This window comes from Meleagris gallopavo, chromosome 7 (assembly GCF_000146605.3).
Source record: "Meleagris gallopavo isolate NT-WF06-2002-E0010 breed Aviagen turkey brand Nicholas breeding stock chromosome 7, Turkey_5.1, whole genome shotgun sequence".
NCBI lineage: Eukaryota > Metazoa > Chordata > Aves > Galliformes > Phasianidae > Meleagris > Meleagris gallopavo.
In genome coordinates, this window is record NC_015017.2 from 9,217,525 (window position 1) to 9,239,905 (window position 22,381).

Here is a 22,381-nt window from a genome sequence, read left to right on the forward strand (position 1 = left end):
TAGGTGAACGGTTGGACTGGATGATCTTTTAGGTCTTTTCCAACCTTGGTGATTCTATGATTAATAGTGCATTTACACACATGGGTTTGTGGGCAGTGTTTACTATCAGCGGAGTAAAGGGTGAATCAGGAAGTCCAGCGTAAGTGCTATAAGCTGCCTTATATGCACTTTTTTTTTGTTTTCATCATGCTACTTAATTATGTTTTGAGGAAAAACCTCTTACTCCCCCACTCTCCTCTTGGAAGTTCCTACTTCTTTTTTTTACTCCTCTTATATTATAATAAACCTTTCTTGATACACTAGGTAATCAAAGAAGCTGAAGAATTACTTAATTGGCCTTCAAAGCCATGTTCCCGTTTCGTTATTCATGAATACGCAACTGCCTTGAAGTGTCTTAGAAGTCATCTACTATTTTCACAAACCATGCCAATGATCTGACAATGACCTAATCTAAAACTTTTGGTAACAACAGTAGCTACAGGTAACATGTGCTTTCATGTAAGATTTCCTCAAAGTATTCGAAAATCCTGTTTCTCACAACAGCAGAAGCACACAGTCTGCCCTCATTTTTGCAGTATGGGAAACATCCTCATCCCACCACAGGCTAGGCAAAACTGGATATCCATAAAACTACAAGTTGACTGTTTCCGATTCCAATGTCATACATCCTTAACACGAGGAAACACAGAATCTCAATTCCTAGACTCCAAAAGACTAAATCTAAAAATATTACTTGACAGGTTGAAAAGTTCTGAATAAGAAAGTTAAAAGTATACGCATTTTTTCTAACTTGGCTAGCTAAGGCAAAATACGCTTATAGCTATGAATTTTGAAACGTCTAGTATAATATTTGATCGTGTAGTCCACAAAAACCGTCTTATCGTATTCTTGGTACAAAATACAGCGATATTTTCTTTTTAAAAGCAAAACAAAACAAAAATAAGCTTACAAATTAAAAAATTGTTAGTATAATGTAAACTCTGCAAAGTAGATATTCGATGCTTATGTTTCTCACAATACATCTCTCGTGCATAAATACACACAGTTAGATGTACCTGCGCAGTGAGAGTGTCAAGAGCAGCCAGAGCAGCTTCTAAATAAGGCATTGCTTGAGCTAAGTCAGCATCACATTCATCTTTGATGGCTTTGGCAGCCATAGCTTGCTCATTTGCCACTGCTTCATCAGCTCTCACAATTTTTTCAGTTTTAGCTACTTCTGAGGATTCTTTTTGAATAACCACCATCATCTCATCGACCTGCTTGCTGGCTTCCCATAGCTGAGGCTGCAGAGCTTCCAGCTCAGACTGCATCGAGGCGACTTGAGATGTAGCAGAGTTCAGTTTCTCCAAGCCAACTTCGTATCTTCTTTTCATTTCCATCACCTTGCTGAAAATAAATAGCACTTTATTACAAAAACATGTTATCGGTACTTGACCACTGCATTCATAGGGCTCATTCCCCAAATTTCTCAATACATCAAGTAATCAAATACTCTATCACGCTTGTTTTATTTGCTCAACAAATAATGAACATAAGGAATTGCTTGAGACACAGTTTTTAACTGCTCCACTACGTATACACAGAGATTGGTTTACAGATAAATCTATTATCACTTCAAGAAGTGAGCAGTTATTAAGTTACTGCCAACAGAGTGCCAAGAACTGCAAAAATCATGATAGAGTAGTTAAAAAAAGAAGGGAAGAGGTGAGGCTGGAATGGAATTAGTATAATAGAGGAAATCCTTTTAGTAGCAGAACGTGATACAGCATTTTTTAGGTGAATTAAGAACTTGTCTTAATTGGTATGGCAGTGTCCAATCAGTGGGAACAAAAGGAAAGCAGAAGAACTTCCTCTCACCAGCCACGAATATACAGTACAGCTGCACAGATGTGCAGAAACCCTTTCTGAAGAAGCTCAGCACAGCTGCTCACCAGCAAGACCGTGGCACCTAGCAACTCAGAAGCTGATTTCCCAGAAATCTTTCTTGAGGCCTCCAATGAATCTCAGAGGAAACAGGATGTATTAATTATTATAATTTCAACTATGTTTTAATTTACTAGGAACAATTCATTGTTTTGTTCAGATTAAAAAAATAATACTTTTTGTGAACTTATGCTCTGTTAGTAAAGGACGCTTCATTGATCCTTACGTGCGCTTCTTTTCAAGCAGAGTTTTAAAAGTGGAGATCAATTCCAAGTACGAAGTAGGTGTAACATAGTTGTGTCTCTGAAGCTCCGCATGGTATAAATCAGATAAAACAATGGTAGATGTATGAAAGCTTTTACACATATCAATACACCCGCTTCGAGTTTCTTCTGACATTTCGACATCTTCCAAGAAGCGAGAGGCAACTGCTTCCAATGCATCTTCAGGCCACGTCTATGACAAATGAATTAACACTTCTCTTACTCAGCACTTCACACTTATAAATATCAAAACACATTACAAAACAAAACCAAAAATCTTTATCCCATTTCGTAGATGAAGATACCGAGACATAAAGAATCGGCCAGCATTATCATTACAGAGCAGGATAACAGCATAACTAGAAAGAACTCAAATACCTAGAGATTTAGTTCAAGCCTCCTGTCATACCTCATCTATAGGAAACGTTACTAAAAGGAAAATCTCACATTTTCAATATGTCCATATTGGTGTAGGATTGTTACTCTTCTTCAAAAGAATTTTTAAAGTTAGACCAGGACCTTTTAAAACTTGATGGATTACATATTCTTTAAATCATGTATCTAGGGTCTTTAGGATGTCATATAGAGAATACAGTCTTACTGCAGAGTAGTAGAGAAAACAAGGTGGTCTGCATCAGAAAGATTGTTTGTTTGTTTGTTTTTAAGAGAGGTTACAGTTTCATACTTTTTTTTGGAGCACAGGTTCTGGTAGTCCTTGTAATAATAGAAAACAATTCCTTTTTAAATCTATAATGTCTACAGTACTATGTTCATTCAGCTATGCTCTTATACCACAATCAGACATTTATTTTCTTGATGATTTTGTATTCTTCCTATATTAGCTTTTATTAGTCAGGTTTATTCTATGTGTGTAAACAATTTAAAGCACAACACTAAAAAAATCCAAGATATTTTTCGCTGCTATCTCAATCAGAATTATTTGCTACAAAAATGGCTGAACTCATGTTTCTACTACACTTCCATTAGAAAAACAAGCCAAATAAAATTCTTCTTTTTACCTGAAACCAGTCTAGCGTGCAGCAGTTGACAAGAGCAGGAAATTTACGAAGGCGATTACGGAAAGCATCTCCAATTGGACTCATTGCCAGTACTATATGAAGTTGATCTCGGCAGCGATCAACAAACATGTTAAAAAGAGCTATAGGACTACCATCAGTTTGTTTTGTCCTGTCCCTCTGGCGATCTATTTGACGCATTTGTTCACAAATTTCTTGTTTCTCATCTACTGCAAAAAGGTTTGGCACTTCACCTGCATTTAATAAGTTGTTAATGTCTTCTAAGAATGACTCTTTTTTTATCTGCGTATCAGTGAACAAGAAAACTCCCTGCATTTCTGCTTCCGTAGATTTTCTTAGTATATCTTTCAAGTCTTTGTGCCATTCATTGGTACCATAACTTTTAGTTATTTCAACCTGGAAAAGGTTGTATTCAGCCATGTGAGCTGCTAATCGAGTAAGAGACTGTCGGCCACTACCTCCAACACCAACAAGGAGGGCATGGCTACGAGGCTGTTTCAGAATACGAGAAATTCTACAGATATGTTCTATAGCAAATTGGAACAAGACTAGCTGCATTGGCTTTTTGCTTAAGTTATTAAACTCTTCGAGGTGACTCTCTACAACTAATCTCAGCTGATCTGCATCAGTGATCTCTCTATATTTAGTGTCGTCTCTTTTAGAGTCATGAAAATCACAAAACATTAAGGTACGTAAGTCATCTTCCTCCACTCTGCCATCATTATTGGAGTCCAGATTCTGGAAAAGTTCATGGAAGTCTTCATGCAGGTCTTTATTCACAACTTCTTGCATAAATCCAACAAGCCAAGCCCGATCAGGATTATCCACCAAGCGATCATAATATACTCTAAGGACCTGTATAATCAAAATAGTTACACTGTAGTACTTGTTTCTGCTGTTGAATTTACATTTATTTTAATAAAGATAAACCAAATACAAATCAGAAAAAAAAATCAGAATATAAATAATCTTAAACTTCAATCCATAGAAAAAAATAGATATTTAGAGTCAATTAGAAAAGTCAAGCCCAATATTATTACCTTGGAATTAGAGATCTGTGTGGAAATACATATACGTATGCATTTGCTAAGCATATTCCAATAAATACTATGTGTTTATTAATGTATAAATGTAAAAAAGGCTGCTGCAGATGAAGGAAGCCTTCTGATCTTTCTGTTACAAAAAGATAGGAGAAGTTACAGGTTTGTATTTCAAGAAAGAAGACCACAGTTGGATAACAGGAAATCTCTTTAATGAAAAAGATGGTGAAGTTTAGAAATGGATTTCCTGGAGTGCATCATACTTGTACTTATAGAAATGTAAGAAGCTTCTAGAGGCTTCTTCTTCAAAATCTGCTATTGCTCCTTTCTTTATGTTATCCTGCTTTGAGAAAGGGTAGTCGATGGGCTGAATACCAAAGATGTCTTCCATCATTGATGCCAAATATTTTAAAAGCAACAATTATAAACAACCTTGCTTTCCTTTAATTCCAGAGGAAAAATAAAAAAACAAAGAAGGGATGTTTCTAAGTTGCTTCTCTAAGGCGGCCATTCTACTATGACTGATGGGAAAGCATTTACTGAAGGCAGAAAGATTGGGAGTTTCTTCTAAAAGAGACCAGAAGGAAAAAAAAAATAGTAGTAAAATAGGGATCAAACTTTTGATCACTCAAATTTCCAGAGATCCAGGACTACTTGCTGTTCTTTTCACAACTGATTTGTCTTTTTTTGTAGGGAGGAAGGAGGGAAGAAATCGAAAGGACTGCATAAGCATTCAAAACAGCAACCAGAGGCCACATAATCACATGCAAGTGAATCAACAGTCAACTTGTTTACAGAGATACAATTTGTATTTGCATAGAACCACTGAATGTTTTGGGTTGGAACGGACCTCAAATGCCACAGGAGGACAGAGTTTCCAACCACTAAATCAGGTACTAGATCAGGTTGTCCAGGGTCCCATCCAACCTGGCCTTGAAAACTTCAGGGATGGAGCATCCGCAACTTCTCTCACAACCTGTTCCAGCACTTCACCACACTCTCGGTGAAAAATTTCCCCGACATTTAATTTAGATCTCCCCTCTTCTTGTTTAAACCATTCTCCCTTGTCCTACCACTGTCTACCCATGTAAAAAGTTGATTTCCCTCCTGTTTATAAGCTCCCTGAAAGTACTGGTAGGCTGCAATGAGGTCTCCCCACAGCCTTCTCTTATCCAGGCTGAATAAGCTCAAATCTCTGTCTTCATAGAAGAGATGCTTCAGCCTTCTGATAAATTTTGTGTCCCTTCTCTAGACCCATTGTAGAAGCTCCACATCTATCCTGAGGTGGGGATTCCACACTTGGATGCAATACTCCAGACTGGACCTCACAAGGGCAGAGTAGACCTCTCACCTCTCCTGCTCTTGCTCGTCACTCTTCTTTTGGCTTTCTGGACTACAAGAACACATGTAGCACTACTGGCTCACGTCCAGCACTTCATCCACCAGGACCGCTAAGTTCTTCTTGGCAGGGCTGCTTTCACGAAGTTCTTCTCCCAGACTGTACATGTACCTCAGACTTCCCTAACGCAAATGCAACATCCCGCACTCCCATGAACCCCCTCCTCACACCTGTCTAGGTGTCTCTGGATGACATCCCTTCCTTCTGTAATATCAACTGCACCACACAGGTTGCTGTTGTCTGCAAACTTGCTGAGGGTGCATAGATAAAGATGTTGATGCGCACCAGTCCCAGGAGTGATCCTTGGGGGACACTACTTGTCACCAGTCTCCACCTGGACATATTTGATTAAGTCTGCCCGTTCAGAATGTAAAAAACCTTGTGTCATGAATGCGATAGCAATTTACAGCCGCTAGGCAATAGGAAAGGATATCACAAAAACATTAACAGTCAAATCTGCACCTTAAAATAACAATAACAATAATTTTGTAGCATTATGTGATTTACCTCATGAACCCAGAGACGTTTTATCATTTCTGTAGATTCTGTTGTTTCAGGCCTTGACAGGCAAACACCTTGAATAACACGTGAAAAATCACGGAGATTGAACAAATAGTGTGATTTGGCTGGCGTAGGAAGTAGATTCTTCATAGCTTCTTTATATATATGCATGGTTCCATTAATAATTTGTGGAATTAGTTCTACAAATTGCGATGGAAAGCTGTAACTGGTAAGGTATAACAGGTGGTAATTAATACATAATACAATACATGCACACTTAGATTTACTCTTGAGTCCCTGCCAGTTTTAAAATTCTGTGCTTACAGAATCATAAAATCATTATTTGAGCTGCAAGGGACCCTTCAAGGTCATCTAGTCCAATTCCCCTGCAATAACAGGGACACACACTAGATTAGGGTGCTCAGAGCCTGGTTCAGACTGACTAGAGTGCCTCCAAGGATGGGGCACTCCACCACCTCTCTGGGCAACCTCTTCCAGTGCCTCACCACCCTCATTGTAAAACCTTCTTCCTTATATCCAGTCTAAATCTCCCCACTTTTAGTTTGAAGCCATTTCTCCTCTTAACAGACTCTGTTAAAAAGTCTGTCCCCTTCTTTCTTACAGTCCCCATTCAGATCCTGGAATGCCGCTATTAGGTCTCGCCATGGAGCCTTCTTTTCTCCAGGCTAACAGTCCCAGCTCTCTTAGCCTGTCTTTACAGGGAAGGTGCTCCATCCCTCAGATCATTTCTGTTGCGTTCCTGTGGATGTGCTCGACATCCACATGTGGTCGACATCTCTCCTATACCTAGGACTCTACATCTGAATGCAGTACTCCAGATGAGGTCCCACCAGCACAGAACGGAGTTATACTTCCTCATGGGCAGCTTAAAAAATATCAGTTCCCTTACTAGATTAAAAGATCAATCTTGTCTATGAATCAAAACTAGCAACCATGGAACACGCTGGAAAAATTGCCTAAGATCAGACATAAGCAATTATACCCCTTCCTCCCTTGATTTTTACAACTAACAATGGCAATAGAAAAGTTGGTGTAATAGCCCTTGCTGTCTTCCTTCTATCTCCCTTCTCAAAGGGTCAGAAGCTGTCAAGCATCAACCTAGTCTAGAAACAGGATATTACAATTTTCTGAGACTTAGCTGTTAGAATGGATAGAAAAATGGAAGCCAAAGCAATAAAAATATAAAAAAATCTAATAATACAATTTTAAACTATTCAGCAGAGAAAGACCGAAGAAAGAATAAACCTTCTCAAACCACGGGAAATTTAAGAATAGATTCTGATTCTGTTCTTTGATCAGAACTACTAATCAAACTGTTTTTATACATCAAATAATACTACACAGATATCTCAACTAACTTAATTAGCCTCAGCTAATCTAGAACTTTGTTGGAAACTTCAGAAGAATAAGTTCACTATTTTAGCATGATCATCAGTTCAGTTGAAGTAATGAACACCACAAAAAGCACAGGATATAAAAGATGTTCATTTCTTTACAACAGAAAGTTCCTCCAGACATATATTTCAAACTTCCCAGTAACATAATTAAATTATTTTGATTTTTCTATATACAAAAAGATCTCCTACCATATAGTCAGATGCCAGTCTAAGATTCTAGAAAATATCGTGTACATGGATTCATCATCAAACTCATTAATGGTGATTTTATTGAAGTGTCGCAAGAATCGTGGTGTTACTGGGTTTCGACCGCCACCTATGTATTAGAAAGCAGTACTATTGTAAATAAAAGAAAAAGAGTAAAACAGTAAAAGCCTAGCAATATTTTTTCAATCTTCATCATTCATTCAATTAGCAGTGCCACAACAAAAAGTACTGCACCATGTCATAAACTTAATGAAAGCAACAAGCTAGTAAAGGTATTCATGGTGTTCTCTTGCAATAAATAGTATACAAAAAAAAAGACTGAAATGGTCAAGTTATAGATAGATAGACTTGAACTTATTTTAACCACACTTTTGTAGAAGAAGAAAGACTTTATCATAAACTTTACATGTACATTCTTGATTTTGAAAGCATCTCCACGTAAAAAAGCTTGAGATAGGAACAAAGGCAGGTTTTACAGAAAAAGTGCCTCCAAAATTTGGCCAAAGTAAAAAATAATTTTGAAAAAGTAAGATGCGCAATTAAGATGGGCTTTTCTTTTACAGTTTCCCTCTGTTCAGCTCCACAGACTAATTGTTTAGATAAAGTGCTTTGAACTGCAGATCAACACTGCTGTCCCAGTTTCAGTTGGGAGCTGATTTTTTTCCTCATAGTGTCTGCTATAATGCTGTGTTTTGCCTTCAGGTGAAAATAAAGTGTTGATAACATCAGTGTTGTAGCTGTTGCTGAACAGTGTTGCACAGAGTCAAGGACATTTCAGTTTCTCAGCTTCTCATACCATCCTACTATTGAGGGGGGACTGAGGGCACACAAGAAGTTGGGAGGGGACAGAACCAGGATAGCTCACCTAAAACAGACAGAGGATATTCCACACCATATGATATGATGCAAAAAACCCTGAAGAGGGTGGAAGGAGTTGACGGAATGCGGAGCTGCAGCTAAGAGACATTTCTGGAAGAAATGTCTCTCATTTTATTATGTTAGCCCATAGCAGCACAGGCAGATATTGGTAGTATCACAGTAAAGGATGGATCTGTCAACTAATATTCCATTATATGCTGTTGCCATGCAACAGATGGCAGCAGAGCGGCACTTTGACAATGGCATCTGATGTGGAAGAGCATATGAAGCAATGGTATGTCACTGAACTCCTCCATGCAGAAAAAAGAAAAAAAAAAAAGCATCCATTGACATTCATTGATTCTTACAGAACATTCATGGTAACCAAACAGTGGATGTGAGCACAGTGAAGTGGTGGGTTGTGCATTTCAGCAGTGGTGACAGCCTGTCCCCTCTGCTGATTTGTTTATGAACATAGCATACGGGTTCTTGCTCATTGTTGGCAAAAATGCACAGATAATGGTGGTGACTGCTCTGAACAGCAGTGTTTTGTATCTGAGAATTTCCTGTATCAGTGTTACTGTGCTCTTTGTATCTGTTTTATTTTCCACAGAAATAAACTGGAGGCATTACTGTTGGAGCGCACTACATATATATACAGTCTATGTTACACAAGCTATGAGAAAGATGATCTCCTGACATCATGCGATTACTTCATTTTTTTGCCAAGAAAAGTAAGGTTTATCTGTTGCAGATCTCCACTTAGTGCTTTTTTAAAAAAGTTTCAAACAAGGCTTCATTAGCCCAAAACATTTTCAAAAATACTGTTCAGATACACTCTTGTCTTCCTGCAAAGCAATATCTCCTCCCGCTAGGCTTGTGTAGTCAATTTGCTGCTCCTCAACCACTTTAATTTGACTGCTGTTCATATTTTCTGCAAGGAAAGCATTCCCTGAGTCCTATCCATAGCCACCAAGGCCAAAACTAAAGCAATAAGCATTTAGCATTTGGAAACCAAGAAAAGAGAGAAAAAAATGTATAATATATGTTTCTTACCTGGTGGTCCCATTGCACAAATGATCTGAATATCTACAAGTTTAATCATTGAGCAATCTTTAAGGTCATACCAATTCCCGTGATCTAACCATTGTCTTAGTAATTCAACAGGAGGTTGAGCACCATAGACCTCTCGGGCTGGCATGTTAACATCATCTACAAATACAACCTGAAAAGGAAAACAAAGGAATTTTGTATTTACTGATTCTGCTGAACTGGAATAGTACACAAGTACAGTCTTCTGAGAATCATCACAAAGTTCTTACTGGATTTGCTGCCAAGTTAAATAAAAACAAACAGCTACAAAAGAAGCCGTGGCAATTCTAAAGACATTCCGAAACATACGGAAGACAGAAAATCTGTATTTCTCTTCTTGTATCTGAGAACACTTAATAAGAGTGCAAAATAGTACTTGCTACTTAATCCTTCTGTGCTACTGACATGCCTTTTCCCATAAAAATTCGAGAGGCAAGAAGAACCATGAAAGCTTCAAACTTCACTTAGACTATCAAAGTCTATTAAGCTTTATGTCATTTTTGGCACTGCTATTCCTAAAGCATATGCCGCTGGAAACATCTTCACACAGTTAACCTAATTCAAATAGTGCAAGTTCTAGAAACACATTTATGCCATTCATCCCTCTTTCTTCTCTTTTTCTTATTTAGAATTGTAATCTGAGCAACAAACTGAGATGGCTTTGAATGGAAACCTATCTGGGTTTTTTTTACTCCAGAGTTCTGTCTGAGTATCTCTTCGCAGATGCCCACACAAATAAGCAACGAGGATGAACAAGCTTCTTCTTCCCATAACATAAAAAAATCCAGACCTACAACCAATGACAAACCCTAGGTAATTCCACTGTTAGATTTACATAAAACTCAGAAACCGTGACACTCAAGAGTTATATGCTGTCAGCAGCACCTTACCCATACAGAACTCTTATCTAAAGCACAGTATCACAAAACACAGAGGATAAAGTATGATAAGCTGATGACTGTTGTTCATATCATTTATCTGTATTGTATAATTTTTTCAGTTGATTAAAATGAGATGCATATTACTAGTGAAAGAGAGAAATAAGATTGGAAACCTGTGCACATAAATGAGAAAAATTAGAACTGGGGATTTATCAACCATTCTTGATATCAGTTGCAATCAGTTGCAACAACAACACACATTCATATATTTGTTTGCATTTAAACACCTGCATACAAAAATATATCAATTACCATTCTTTTCCCTAGAGGAGGCCCAAAAATTCCTTTTCTCCTTTTATCCAGCTTTGACATCATAATATTCTGAGTCTGAGCTGCCGTAGTTTGTGCTGAAAAGTTAATGAGCAGTGGCTTATAGACTTCTTTATTCAAATTATTTAAAAGGAAATTCTGGAAGAATTGAAGAGAAAGTTAAAATACATACGTAGACAAATTTTAAAGCAATCTAGCAAATAGCAATTGAACAATTTGTACCATTTTTATTTCATTCACAATGAAAAAAAAGTAATTTATCTCTAAGATAACACTTTAGTCATATTTCATCAGATATCTAAAACAATAGTGAACCTTATTTGTCAGAGAAAAAATTCTACTTTGCTTAACAAATATTTTCACAGATTCTAAAAAAAAGCCAAATAACCAAAACATGCCTAGTATATTATACAAACTCAGTATGTTAGTATTTGTACAAGCAAAACATTTCATCATATTATTAGGAGCTGATTTATAAAGCCTGTACTAATTCAAATAAAAAAAAACCAGCCACAGGTCAAAATAGTTTTGTTTAGTTTTGAAGAGTACCCAGGAATATTGCCTTCAAAGGGCATAGGAAAAAAAATGTAAAAATAAGTTTTATGGTCAAGATTGATCTTATTTTATAATGCTAGCTACCTTCCAAAGTCTCTTTTTTATTACTTTAAATGTAATCTCCAGAGGAAATATGGATCAAAGTCATCCTTTTAAGTAAGACTGAATGGGACTCATTTCTTACCCACACATAGGTAAAATCACAGAGTTGGAAGTCATCCTTTCAGACATGGCTACAGAGCAATACCCCATATTAATTAATGTCTCTAGTGAGTTGCTTAATCTCTTATCAATAGATGTTGGAGCTTTTAGACTTCACAATCTTTTTAGCAGAAATAACATTTACTTTCTACTTCTCAATGAAGACAATAAATATATAACATTGACAATATACAAAAACTGGAGAGAAAAGTAACTCAACGATAACGTTTCTTTCAGTCTTTTTATCAATACTGAACTCCCAAGAAATACCACATTCTTAAGTACCACTCCCAAAGTGAACTGGGCAGTAAAAACTTACCATATTCTTCATTACAAATGAATACCTTGTTTGTGATTTATTGTATTTTTTTTTAGTTATTTCAGAATAGTAACTTAAAAACTGAGGTAGGTTACGTAATCCTTACTCGATAACTTAATTTATTACAGTTAATGTAATGATACAAACGAAGAGAAAATAACAGTTTAAAAACATGAGACTTAATCTGGGTATATAACTTTCAAGACTCACCCTCTGCAAAATGATTGTACACAGGTTTTGTGCTGAGGGCATGAATCAACACAAGCAAAATTCTCTACAAAAAGACATGATGGAGGAATGGCTTCTCTCTTAGGAATTATTTAGAGAATCTCAGTTAAAAATGCAGTAATTACTTTGTTTAATTTCCAAAGAGTTAAACGCTTTTTTCCTCAAATATAAAGTATACTTTATCATGGATCTAGATAGAATGCAATGAGAAAAGCTGATTCGGAAATTTCCCTAATTTCACCAACAGCAGGACCTCTAACAAAAGTTCTTTTAAAAGTACTTACAGTGATATAGGTACTTTTTCCAGTTCCTGTTGGCCCCACAAACATAGAAGGCTTTTGATGCACTATCAACAACTCCATCAAAGACATATATCGAACTGTATCCTGAGTTGGCACTATTATTTCATTAAACGTCACATCCTGAGGTATAGGAGGAGCTGACTTGAGCATTTCCACCCAAGGTTCCCAAATTCCTGCTCCCTATTTTAATGTATATGAAAGTCAAATATTAATAATAGAGAGGAAGAAGCAGAATAAAACCAACACAAATAGAAATATCAAAGTTCTGGATAGAGTTATCAGCTAATTTTAAAAAGTATTAAAAATAATTTCACCGGTTTCGGTACTATAAATATATATATATATGTGTGTGTGTCTGTGTGCGTGTATATATATCTATATATACACATATGTACACACAATATAAATAATTTTCTTTAACTAGGATACAGTGCATTGCTGTCAATTCAGACTACTTACACAGAAACATTGTGCCAGTGCCTCAAGTGTGCAATTACTGAATTACTGAATTTATGATTGAAAGACAAGATTTTTACCTTTTTTATCAACACACATACTATGAATATAATGGAAAAAAATACATATATACAAAAAATAATTCTGTACATAAAAGAAATTACTGCATAAATTCAATCAAAAAAATTAAAAAAGCAGAGTTGTTACTTTGACAGACACCTTACTCATTATAAATAACTCCAAACTATGGAATTTGTGGACAAACCAATTTTGGTGCTGAAGTGCCACAGCAAGGCTTCTTCTTTAGATCACTCTACTACAAGAGTCTTTAAAGTATGTAAAAAAAAATTAAGAAAATTAATGTAAGGAGATAATATAATTGTAAATAGCCCTAAAAAACACTTTATTTTCTATCCTACCCCCCAAAATATCAATCTTGAGATGAAAGTCGTATGAATTCCTAAAGATTGCTCTCTCCTTAAGTAAGGAAGAACATGTTTTTATGGATTATTATCGGAAGACATAAAGCTTTCACAACTGATAGAAATCTCACTTCCTTCAGCAACATGCAGGTATCATGCACAAGCTAAAATCTAGACATTTCTCATCGTAATTCTCATTGTACAGCAACAGCAATTTACAGGACTGACAAACTCCAAATAGGTCATTTATTTTATTTTGGAGTTTCTGGAGCGTGCTAGATAAAACTTAAGCAGCTTTCTTCTCATCTGGGAGAGGCACATCAAAGATTCACATCTTAATCTCAGGGAAAAGGGACAAATGAGAAGGCACAGTAGTAGATTCTCTGCTAACTACTTCTCTACAACAGGCAATTACTACGGTATCTGAAAAGACAGGCCTTGGTACTCTAAGTCCCAGACAGAACACCGGATATTACACTGGCTTATAAGGCAGAACCTCCTGCCTATGCTGTGACAGAAGCATACAGAAGAGCAACAATAACAAAATATAACAACAATACACACCTTCTAATATTCACCAAAAATTACTTGACAGTGTAAACTTCGAGGGGCTACATCTTCTTTAGCAAACCTCACCTTTTTGACAAACTGATAATCATAAATGGTTCCTTCTGTTGGAAATGGGACTGTGAACACCTTTGAAGCGTGTTGATCAATACTACTCAACAATTGATATTGCTTCCTTGTCTCCTCACTAATTGGTCCTTCAAGCATTTCTCGAACAATTTTGTCAAATTTCAGACGATCGTCCTCTTTACAGCTAGCTCCTACAGACCATGTCAGTGAAAATAAAAAATACCCTACAATTGGAGAAGAAACAAATTCAGTACCTGTAGATTACAAATGTCTTATTCGCTAAGCCAAAAAACATTTTTGCATGAGATCACAATAGAATAATGCTTGACCAACTTAATTTTATGTGTAAAGCTCGGGACCATGCTTCCAGTAAAATGGAACACCATTTATGCTGATTATTAGTATCTGATCTTTTCTGTGCAGCAAAATCCCTGACCTACTCAGTGCAAAGCCCTCATTTTGAGACAACTCAAGCATGAACTGGCTTTTATTCCAAAACAACAGAGATTATACTTCCGTTACTAAAAAGACTACCCTGTAAAGTGGTATCCTTGTTAACCCTGTATAGACACAAGTATTATGCACGCAGGTAATAGCATTTTCCTAATTGGACTTCACAGAATACCCATTAGAATGATTGAATATATTACTGCCCATAATCCATCCTACTAAGTCCCAAATTGAAGGTGCCAATTCTTTATGTTGAACATGCTGCCTACCTCAAGCCAAGAAAAAATATCATGGTCATTCATAGCTTTAACTTGGGCTTCATCTGCAAATTCATCCATCATGCATTCCATCAGATTCATTAGCGACTGAATTAAGTTTGTATCTGAAGTAGGAGACAGTTCCTGAAAAGAAAGAAGAAATACTCTTGATTGTAGGTATGTTTACTCATTGAAATTAGCCTAGTTGGTTTTCTTTGGTTTTGTTTTGTTTGCTGTTTTTCGCTTTTTTGTTCTCGTGCCTGAAATACATTCAGAAGCAGGTCAATTCCATGCACATCTTGCTCACAACCCTTCATCTTAACAGCAGTTATAAAAAATAAAAATAAATTGATATTGTCCTACTAAAATAATTTTTTCCTTGGAAGTAAAAATAGTTCATATGCACTTTTTTTTTTTCAGAAAAGTTCTTTACCTCACCTTTGTATGTTTCCTAATAAACTCAAGACAGAGAGGAACCATCGCATCAAAGAGGCCTACTATAAATTCTTTATGAGCAGAGCTGATTCCTGAATGCATTGTATTTATCCAAGAAATCATTAATGGTCTCCAGCCTAACATATGGGGCTCCATATAGATCATACCACACCTTGAAACCTAGAGGTAAATGAACAGGTACATGTTATATTATGTAATCTCTGAAGTTTTTTTCCTCATTAAAAGAAAGTAACATTAAACATTACAATACACAGCTTTTAGGGTTATTAGAAGATTATGGGAAGATAACACAGAGAGAGGTGGTGGAGTCACCATCCCTGGAGGCATTCAAGAAACATGCACATGTCACACTGAGGGATGTGGTTTAGGGGAAAACATTGGTGATAGATGGACAGTTGGACTGGATGACTTTGGAGGTCTTTTCCAACCTTTTTGATTCTATAATTCTGGGATTCTAAGATGGTATGAAATGTACAGTGAGGTTCTCTTAGCCATGAGATGTATGGTTAAGATCAAACCAATCTTTATCCTTGAGCAAATGGAAAATATAATCTTAATGAGATTTTCCTCTTCAACAGAATTAGTTCCCAACGTTAAGGTCAAAAAGGCAGTAAACTGACCACTTCATTGCCCAGCACTTAATTTTAAATTAAATTTTATATCAGTTTGAAGTAAAAACTCTCCTTCCCAGTATGACTATGCAGATATTTTGTTCTCTTTATATTATTACCTGAACTTATTCTCATATGCATGAGGAAACTTCTGAATTCCACAAAACACCATTAGAAAAAAACAGGCGTAACAGAGATTGACAACTACCATAAATACAGTGACCACTGATTCTATCAGAATCTGTCAGGTTAAAGTTCTGCACATTTATTACTGTTTCTTGTCAAGCATTTGGAAGGATCAGGCTCCAAGTAGTTAAATAGAGTCCTCGGAAGAACACTCATAATCTCTCATGTGATACTGTAAGATTATGAAAAATTTGAAGAAGAAAACCAAGATGTAATGTCTTTCACATTAAACAAATATCAAATAAATAATTATTTTTCTCAGTCAGGTATATTTAATTAAAAAAATTAGAGATTTTCACTTTACCCTCCATAATAAAAGACAATTGCATTAAGAAATTGAAATACAGGAACTTACAGTAGCAGGAGAAGCAACTTCTAAATCCATTGGTTCAAAAATAAGACTCATTTGCTGTGACATTGTGATGATCTCTCCACTCATAAGGCACAGCTTTTTATTATCGTCAAGCACAGTATTCATATTCTCAATCCATACTGCATCCACTGGTCCATCAAAAATTAGCCATTTCCTATCTGGGGTCTGATTAAAACAAAACAAAACAAAACAAAAAAATAACCCACTAGATTTTTTTTTAATTATGTTCACTGAAATATTTTAGCACTAAAATTTTTTCTACCAAAAAAACCAAAAACATTCTATGTACGCAGCTGTATTAATAAAGTTTCTGAAATCAAACATGTAATCTATACTCACAATTTAGGTGTATTACTTTGAAGCATACACTGTAGACAGCTACTGAGGGTTAATACTTTTTACTAGAAACTTTCAGTTACACTTACAAAACAGTATATTGCTTCAGTTAAACTACAACACATTCGAATAGTTATGATAAAATTAAACTATTAATACAACAAATTCAAACCATCAGTAATACATATTGCACATTTACCATGAAATTCAACAGGCCTAACTTATGGAATACAGTATTTTAGAAGGTAATTAAAGGTATTCATAGTACTTCTTATGCAACAAAATACAAATCGCTTTTGCAGTTCTTTAAACACTATTAGAAGCAGCGAACTTCACATCAGTTAAATTCAAAACACTATTAGCTCACTGAAATTTATAGTGGTTAAGTGTCAGATATTACAGTCACTAGCAAAAACTGAAGTAATTGTCAGTAGATATGTAGAATCACAGAACCGTTTGAATTGCAAGGGACTCTTCCGTGTCATTAGTCCAATTCTCCTGCAATGGACAGGGACACACACTAGATCAGGGTACTCAGAGCCTGATTCAGACTAACCTTGTGTGTCTCCACGGATGGGGCATTCCACCAACTCTTCCGGTACCTCACCACCCTCATTATAAAAACCTTCTTCCTTATATCCTGTCTAAATCTCCCCTTCTTTTAGCTTGAGACCATTACCCCATATACTGTCTCAACAGATCCTTATAAAGAATCTGTCACCTTCCTTCTTAAAGCCCCCCCTACGGATTCTGGAAGGCTACTCTCAGGTCTCCCTGGAGCATTCTTTTCTCCAGGTTGAACAGCCCCATCTCCCTCAGCCTTCTTCTATTATACTCAGTCAAAATGTTTCAATGGACTTTAATGGAAGTTCAGACATAAGCCATACTCAGGAATCAGTTTCATCCAAAATTAACACCAAAACTAACATCAAAATTACCATATACATAAATATTGGAGATTTTATTCCAAACCAGACAGAATAAGGAAGGACAATGTATCATAAGGATTAAATATTCATTTATCTCTAATAAATGCAAAGAACAACAATAAGATTTGTTTTTACATAAGGACTTCTGAAACACAAATCTTAATTTACCAGCACCCAGAAAGTCATTTGCATGGAGCAAAGCAGAACTAAAACAATCTTTACTCTCTGCATTCAGATAATTAAGCTTATTAATCCTACAATTATTGTGAACACACCAGAAACGCACTGAAAGGTCATTTCCAATAGTACTTTAATTCAGTTCGCGCTTACTTGAGAAGAAGCAAATGCTCTGAAGCTCACTGCTAGGATGCCATCTGACCATTCATGTGAAACTGGATCAAACTGTCCATATAGCTGACCCATTGTTATGGATTTGGGATTTAAAACTGTGATCTGAACTTTGTTTTCTTCCATCAGCCCCTACAGGTACAAAAGTGTTAACATTAAACATTTGTTATATTGTATGTTTTATTTTGAATTTTACATATATATTAAATCTTCATAAAACTTTTATCAGCTTAGAGGAGGAAAGATATCATAAATATTACATTTCAAAGATGGAATACAAGTGCATAAAGACAAATCCCCCAACTTTATCGCATGTAGCTGGAAGTATAATTTCAATACTGAACAGTGGCTTGATATATAAAAATGGGTTTTACTTAATTTAAATGTTAGTGAGTAGGACATTAGGCAGTCAGTTAAGATACCCAAGAACTATACTTACACTTGCATGGATGAAAACAGGTCAAGTCCTGTCTTTGTTTCATTATCCCGTGTTTAGCAAAGAAATAAGTATGACCGTCTTGGTAAATTTCTGAGATTGACATCAAAACACCACCACAAAGAGGGTTCTTTTGGTTTGGCTGTGTTTTGTTTTTACTTAAACCATGCAAAGATATCTAATTTTATTTTTTATTAGCTTCAACTGATTCTTTTCTTGTCTCTTTGTGATTAAAGATGACATGTAATATTGTATAAATCAGAGATTAGGTAGGTAAAATCCACTTCAGGAATGAATCTTCCTTAAGTTTGAAAGGACAGCTTCTCAATCAAATTGTTTCAGTTATCCCTTATGCTTGCCTAGAGACCCCTGGGGTAAACTCTATATTTTGTACAAAAACAAAAAAGCATTTTTTTAAAAATTGTTTGAAAATAGATTTCACAACAAATATTCATAAAATCTGTCTAGATACCTTCTCACATACGTCCCCCAGAGCTCCTGCCAGAACTCGATATGCACAAGTTTTTCCACCAAAAGGCTCTCCAACTATCATAAAGCCATGACGCACAATCATCATCTCATATATCTGCAGGATCTTCATAGTAAATACATCAGTCATTTGCAAATTCATAGCAACACAGTTTGTTTTGATGGCTTCCAACAGGTCATTGTAATCTGGTTTTGGCAGCCTCACACCAGGAAACAAATCAGAGGTTATACCCTATTGAAACAATTAATTGAAAAGCATACTTATTTCCACTGTCATTAGATTTGAAACTCATGCAATCAATGATTTATCCTTTAAAACTTAGGCAAACTAGTATCTGTTTTGATAAAAATAAAATAATTATGAATGTTACATAACCTTGTCTGAGCCAAAATGTCTTAATTTATTACTGATATTTATTTCAAGAGCCTTTTTCATGTTTATGCGGGTATAGAGTAAAGGATTAATTACCTAATTGATCAGCTTCTATCAAACTACTTTACAAAACTTGCTTTTAGAAAGTGGAGTAAGCTTTTTCCTTTCTCTCTCAATAACCAAAAACTAGTTAACAGAAATATAAATAGTAGACCCATATGGTCAGTGTATTTGCTATGAAGGAATAGCTAAGACTCTTTAAAAATAATTACGGGCTAAACTGAAGTATTTGGATTACTACTCTGATAAATCTGTTATATAATATTAGCATTTTTAACAAGTTTTCTTAACTTAGTGAAAATACGTATTTTTATTTTTTTTTACCTCAAAAAGTGGTAAATCATGAGACAAGAATTTAGGCAGATTGACATCTGTAATGGATCTGAGCAGCAAAATTTCTTCATCTTCCAATGGATATTTCAGCTAAAAAAGATATTAAATAGCTTTACGTTTAGTTTATTAGTTTTGGAAAGCCAATGTTAAATGCCTATTTGACTGAACAGCTCCTGTTGTGCATCTGTGTAATTATTTTTGGCAAGTTCAGGTCCACAAACAATAAGATACATTCTGGATGTACGTTTATACTTTGATATCAGAGTGTTTACAGTAACTTTCTATATTCAAGCCAACTGAGCTTTATTTTATGCCCAGTTATGGGTATTATTACAAACTGTACTTTTTCCTAAACCGTTAAATTCTTGCTTTTTAATATGTGTTTATTTTCTTCATAAAAAAAGAACAAATTTTCCCTGTTTTGAGGTAAACCTTTTGGTTTCAAAATGGAAAGTCTAAAAACTTCCATAGAAATATGTTCACCAGCAGGACATATGCATCTTTTTGCCACGATATACAGCTCGTTTACTTTTTTGCTTCAGTTTGTTTTGCTGGTAATGCGTTGGTTTTTTTTGTTTTTTTTTGGGGGGGGGGTAGAGGAGGGAAGGAGGGCTTTGATGTCATTTGTTCATAATGCACATCAAAATAAAATACTATATCCTAAACAGTTTTCCTTAGAAAGTGGAAAGAAACTGGAGTCACACTTGGCAGACTAGCCAGTGATCTATTGGAAGGTGTTAACATATTATGGCAAAAGCATCTAAGGGTGTAAAGAAAATAATGCAGAACAGCAGCCAACATGCCAGATACAATTCGCTAAATCTGCACTGAACTAGAAGTCTTGAAAGATAATCAATACACTTATTGGGCTTGCCAACCCATTAATTTGGTGATCAAATCATGAACTTCTTGAATTCTCCTGGTTTGCACCCTAAAACATACCCTTTTCATTTTTATGTTCATCACTGAATGTGTACTTGCCTATATACAGAACTGTGTATCTTTCATCATGAAAGAGCTACACTACTGAGGAAGTTTCTGGGAAACAAATAAAAATCTAAGAAATCATTTACCTTTAGATTGCCAGCAGCAGTAAGTACTGACTTCACAGCTCTCATTCCATAATCATAATGGTGCTGGGATGACAACTGCTCAGAACACAGACGGTAAGTAGCCACAATTTTTACAGACAGAGGTCGTGCAGAAACAAAACCACAAGAATATAGAACTATCTCTGCAATCATAGCGTAATCAGGAACCATCATAGCTACTGTTCTAAAGAGAGCCTATTAAATGCATAAATGAAAAAAATCACAACAGGAAAAATTACACATTATAATATACAACTTTTTCTGCAATTACATAAAATACGTTTCCATTATTTCCTTAATAAAGCAGGAGTCAATTAAAGTGAACTACCATTATTATTTCTATACTGTAATATGGTAACAGTTTCCCCTAACTATTCAGCAATTATGACAATTCATGCTTATAGTTCTTCTTCATCCAAGATTAACAACAACAAAAAAATTACAACACACAAAATGCCACAAGCTTTAGAAGAGATAGGGAGTGCAATTCCCTATTGCACTCCCTATAAATAAGCACCATAAATAAGGTGCTGCCTTCAGACTCATCTACTAGCATTGTTTAGCTGTAGCCAGTGCTTCAATTTTACCATATTTTAACTGAACAAGTATCAGAATAGTTTCAAACAGATAAAAGTTTTGTTGCTTTTCATAATTCATCAACAAGTTTTCCAAATTATCCTTTTCCACTTACAGAATTAATGTTTTTGAACCTTCTATTCATAGCATGTGTTATTCAGTAAACTTCCCAAACGGTTCTGAGAAATAGTCACACAAGATTATACATTATCAATTTATCAATATCTGTGCTCAGATTTATTTTCTTGCTATGGACATATGACAACAGTATTTAAGGGGTAAGAAAGGATGTATCAGTCTTGAGTCAATCACTCAATAATGAGCTTACAGAAGACAGAAATCTCTAATACTGAAAACACTGCAAGTCCCATCAGATGCTACCTTGATTCTTGGTTCGAAGTAAAAAGAAATTAGTCAAAGATCAATTTTTGATTCAGCATTAAGATATCACTTTTTATAAACTGTAAAGTGTTCCTTCTATTTTCTGAACTTTCAGGCGCGTAGTAAAGGAACATTAAGCTTTTGTTGTTTGATTTTTTTTTTTTTAAACAGTTGGGTTTTTTTAATCCTGACAGACTGATACACCTTAAATCACTCAACTATTTCCCAACATATTTAAATTTAGCTTATTTCTACTGTTAAATCTAATTTTCTTCAATAACTTCTTTTTCAGAGATTATTTTTACACTAGTGTAATATAAACAGCTTAAAAGACTTGAAGGTAACTGATATTAAATATTCTTAATTTTTTTATTTGACACAAAGCTATTTTTTTTTCACTTTCTGTGTTAACTATTAAAAAGATTACAATACCAAATGTTACAATACCTTAAGATTGTCAGGGAGCTCTGAACGCCCGGCATAACCAGGATTCATGGTAATGAAGACAGCACATGTAGGGTTAAGTTTCAATTCAGTCCCTTCGAATACTAATATGTCAGATCCTGAATTAATGCCTGTAAAGGAAAAAAAAAGAAACAAAACCATGCTACTGTCATTGTTAGACTTT

At 35.5% G+C, this 22,381-nt stretch overlaps 1 protein-coding gene across 1 annotated transcript in view; it reads right to left on the reverse strand.

The window, feature by feature from the left end:
* The window catches only part of LOC100546353 (dynein heavy chain 7, axonemal), a 98,356-nt gene that overhangs the window by 36,456 nt on the left and 39,519 nt on the right, over positions 1-22,381 (reverse strand). Inside the window, 18 exon segments of the mRNA XM_031554142.1 lie at positions 1,056-1,386; positions 2,150-2,379; positions 3,206-4,078; positions 6,170-6,389; positions 7,771-7,897; positions 9,703-9,871; positions 10,932-11,087; positions 12,537-12,734; positions 14,069-14,292; position 14,628; positions 14,788-14,919; positions 15,214-15,390; positions 16,384-16,566; positions 17,997-18,146; positions 18,923-19,171; positions 19,697-19,795; positions 20,779-20,991; positions 22,201-22,328. Coding sequence (XP_031410002.1) covers positions 1,056-1,386; positions 2,150-2,379; positions 3,206-4,078; positions 6,170-6,389; positions 7,771-7,897; positions 9,703-9,871; positions 10,932-11,087; positions 12,537-12,734; positions 14,069-14,292; position 14,628; positions 14,788-14,919; positions 15,214-15,390; positions 16,384-16,566; positions 17,997-18,146; positions 18,923-19,171; positions 19,697-19,795; positions 20,779-20,991; positions 22,201-22,328 — 3,860 coding nt within the window.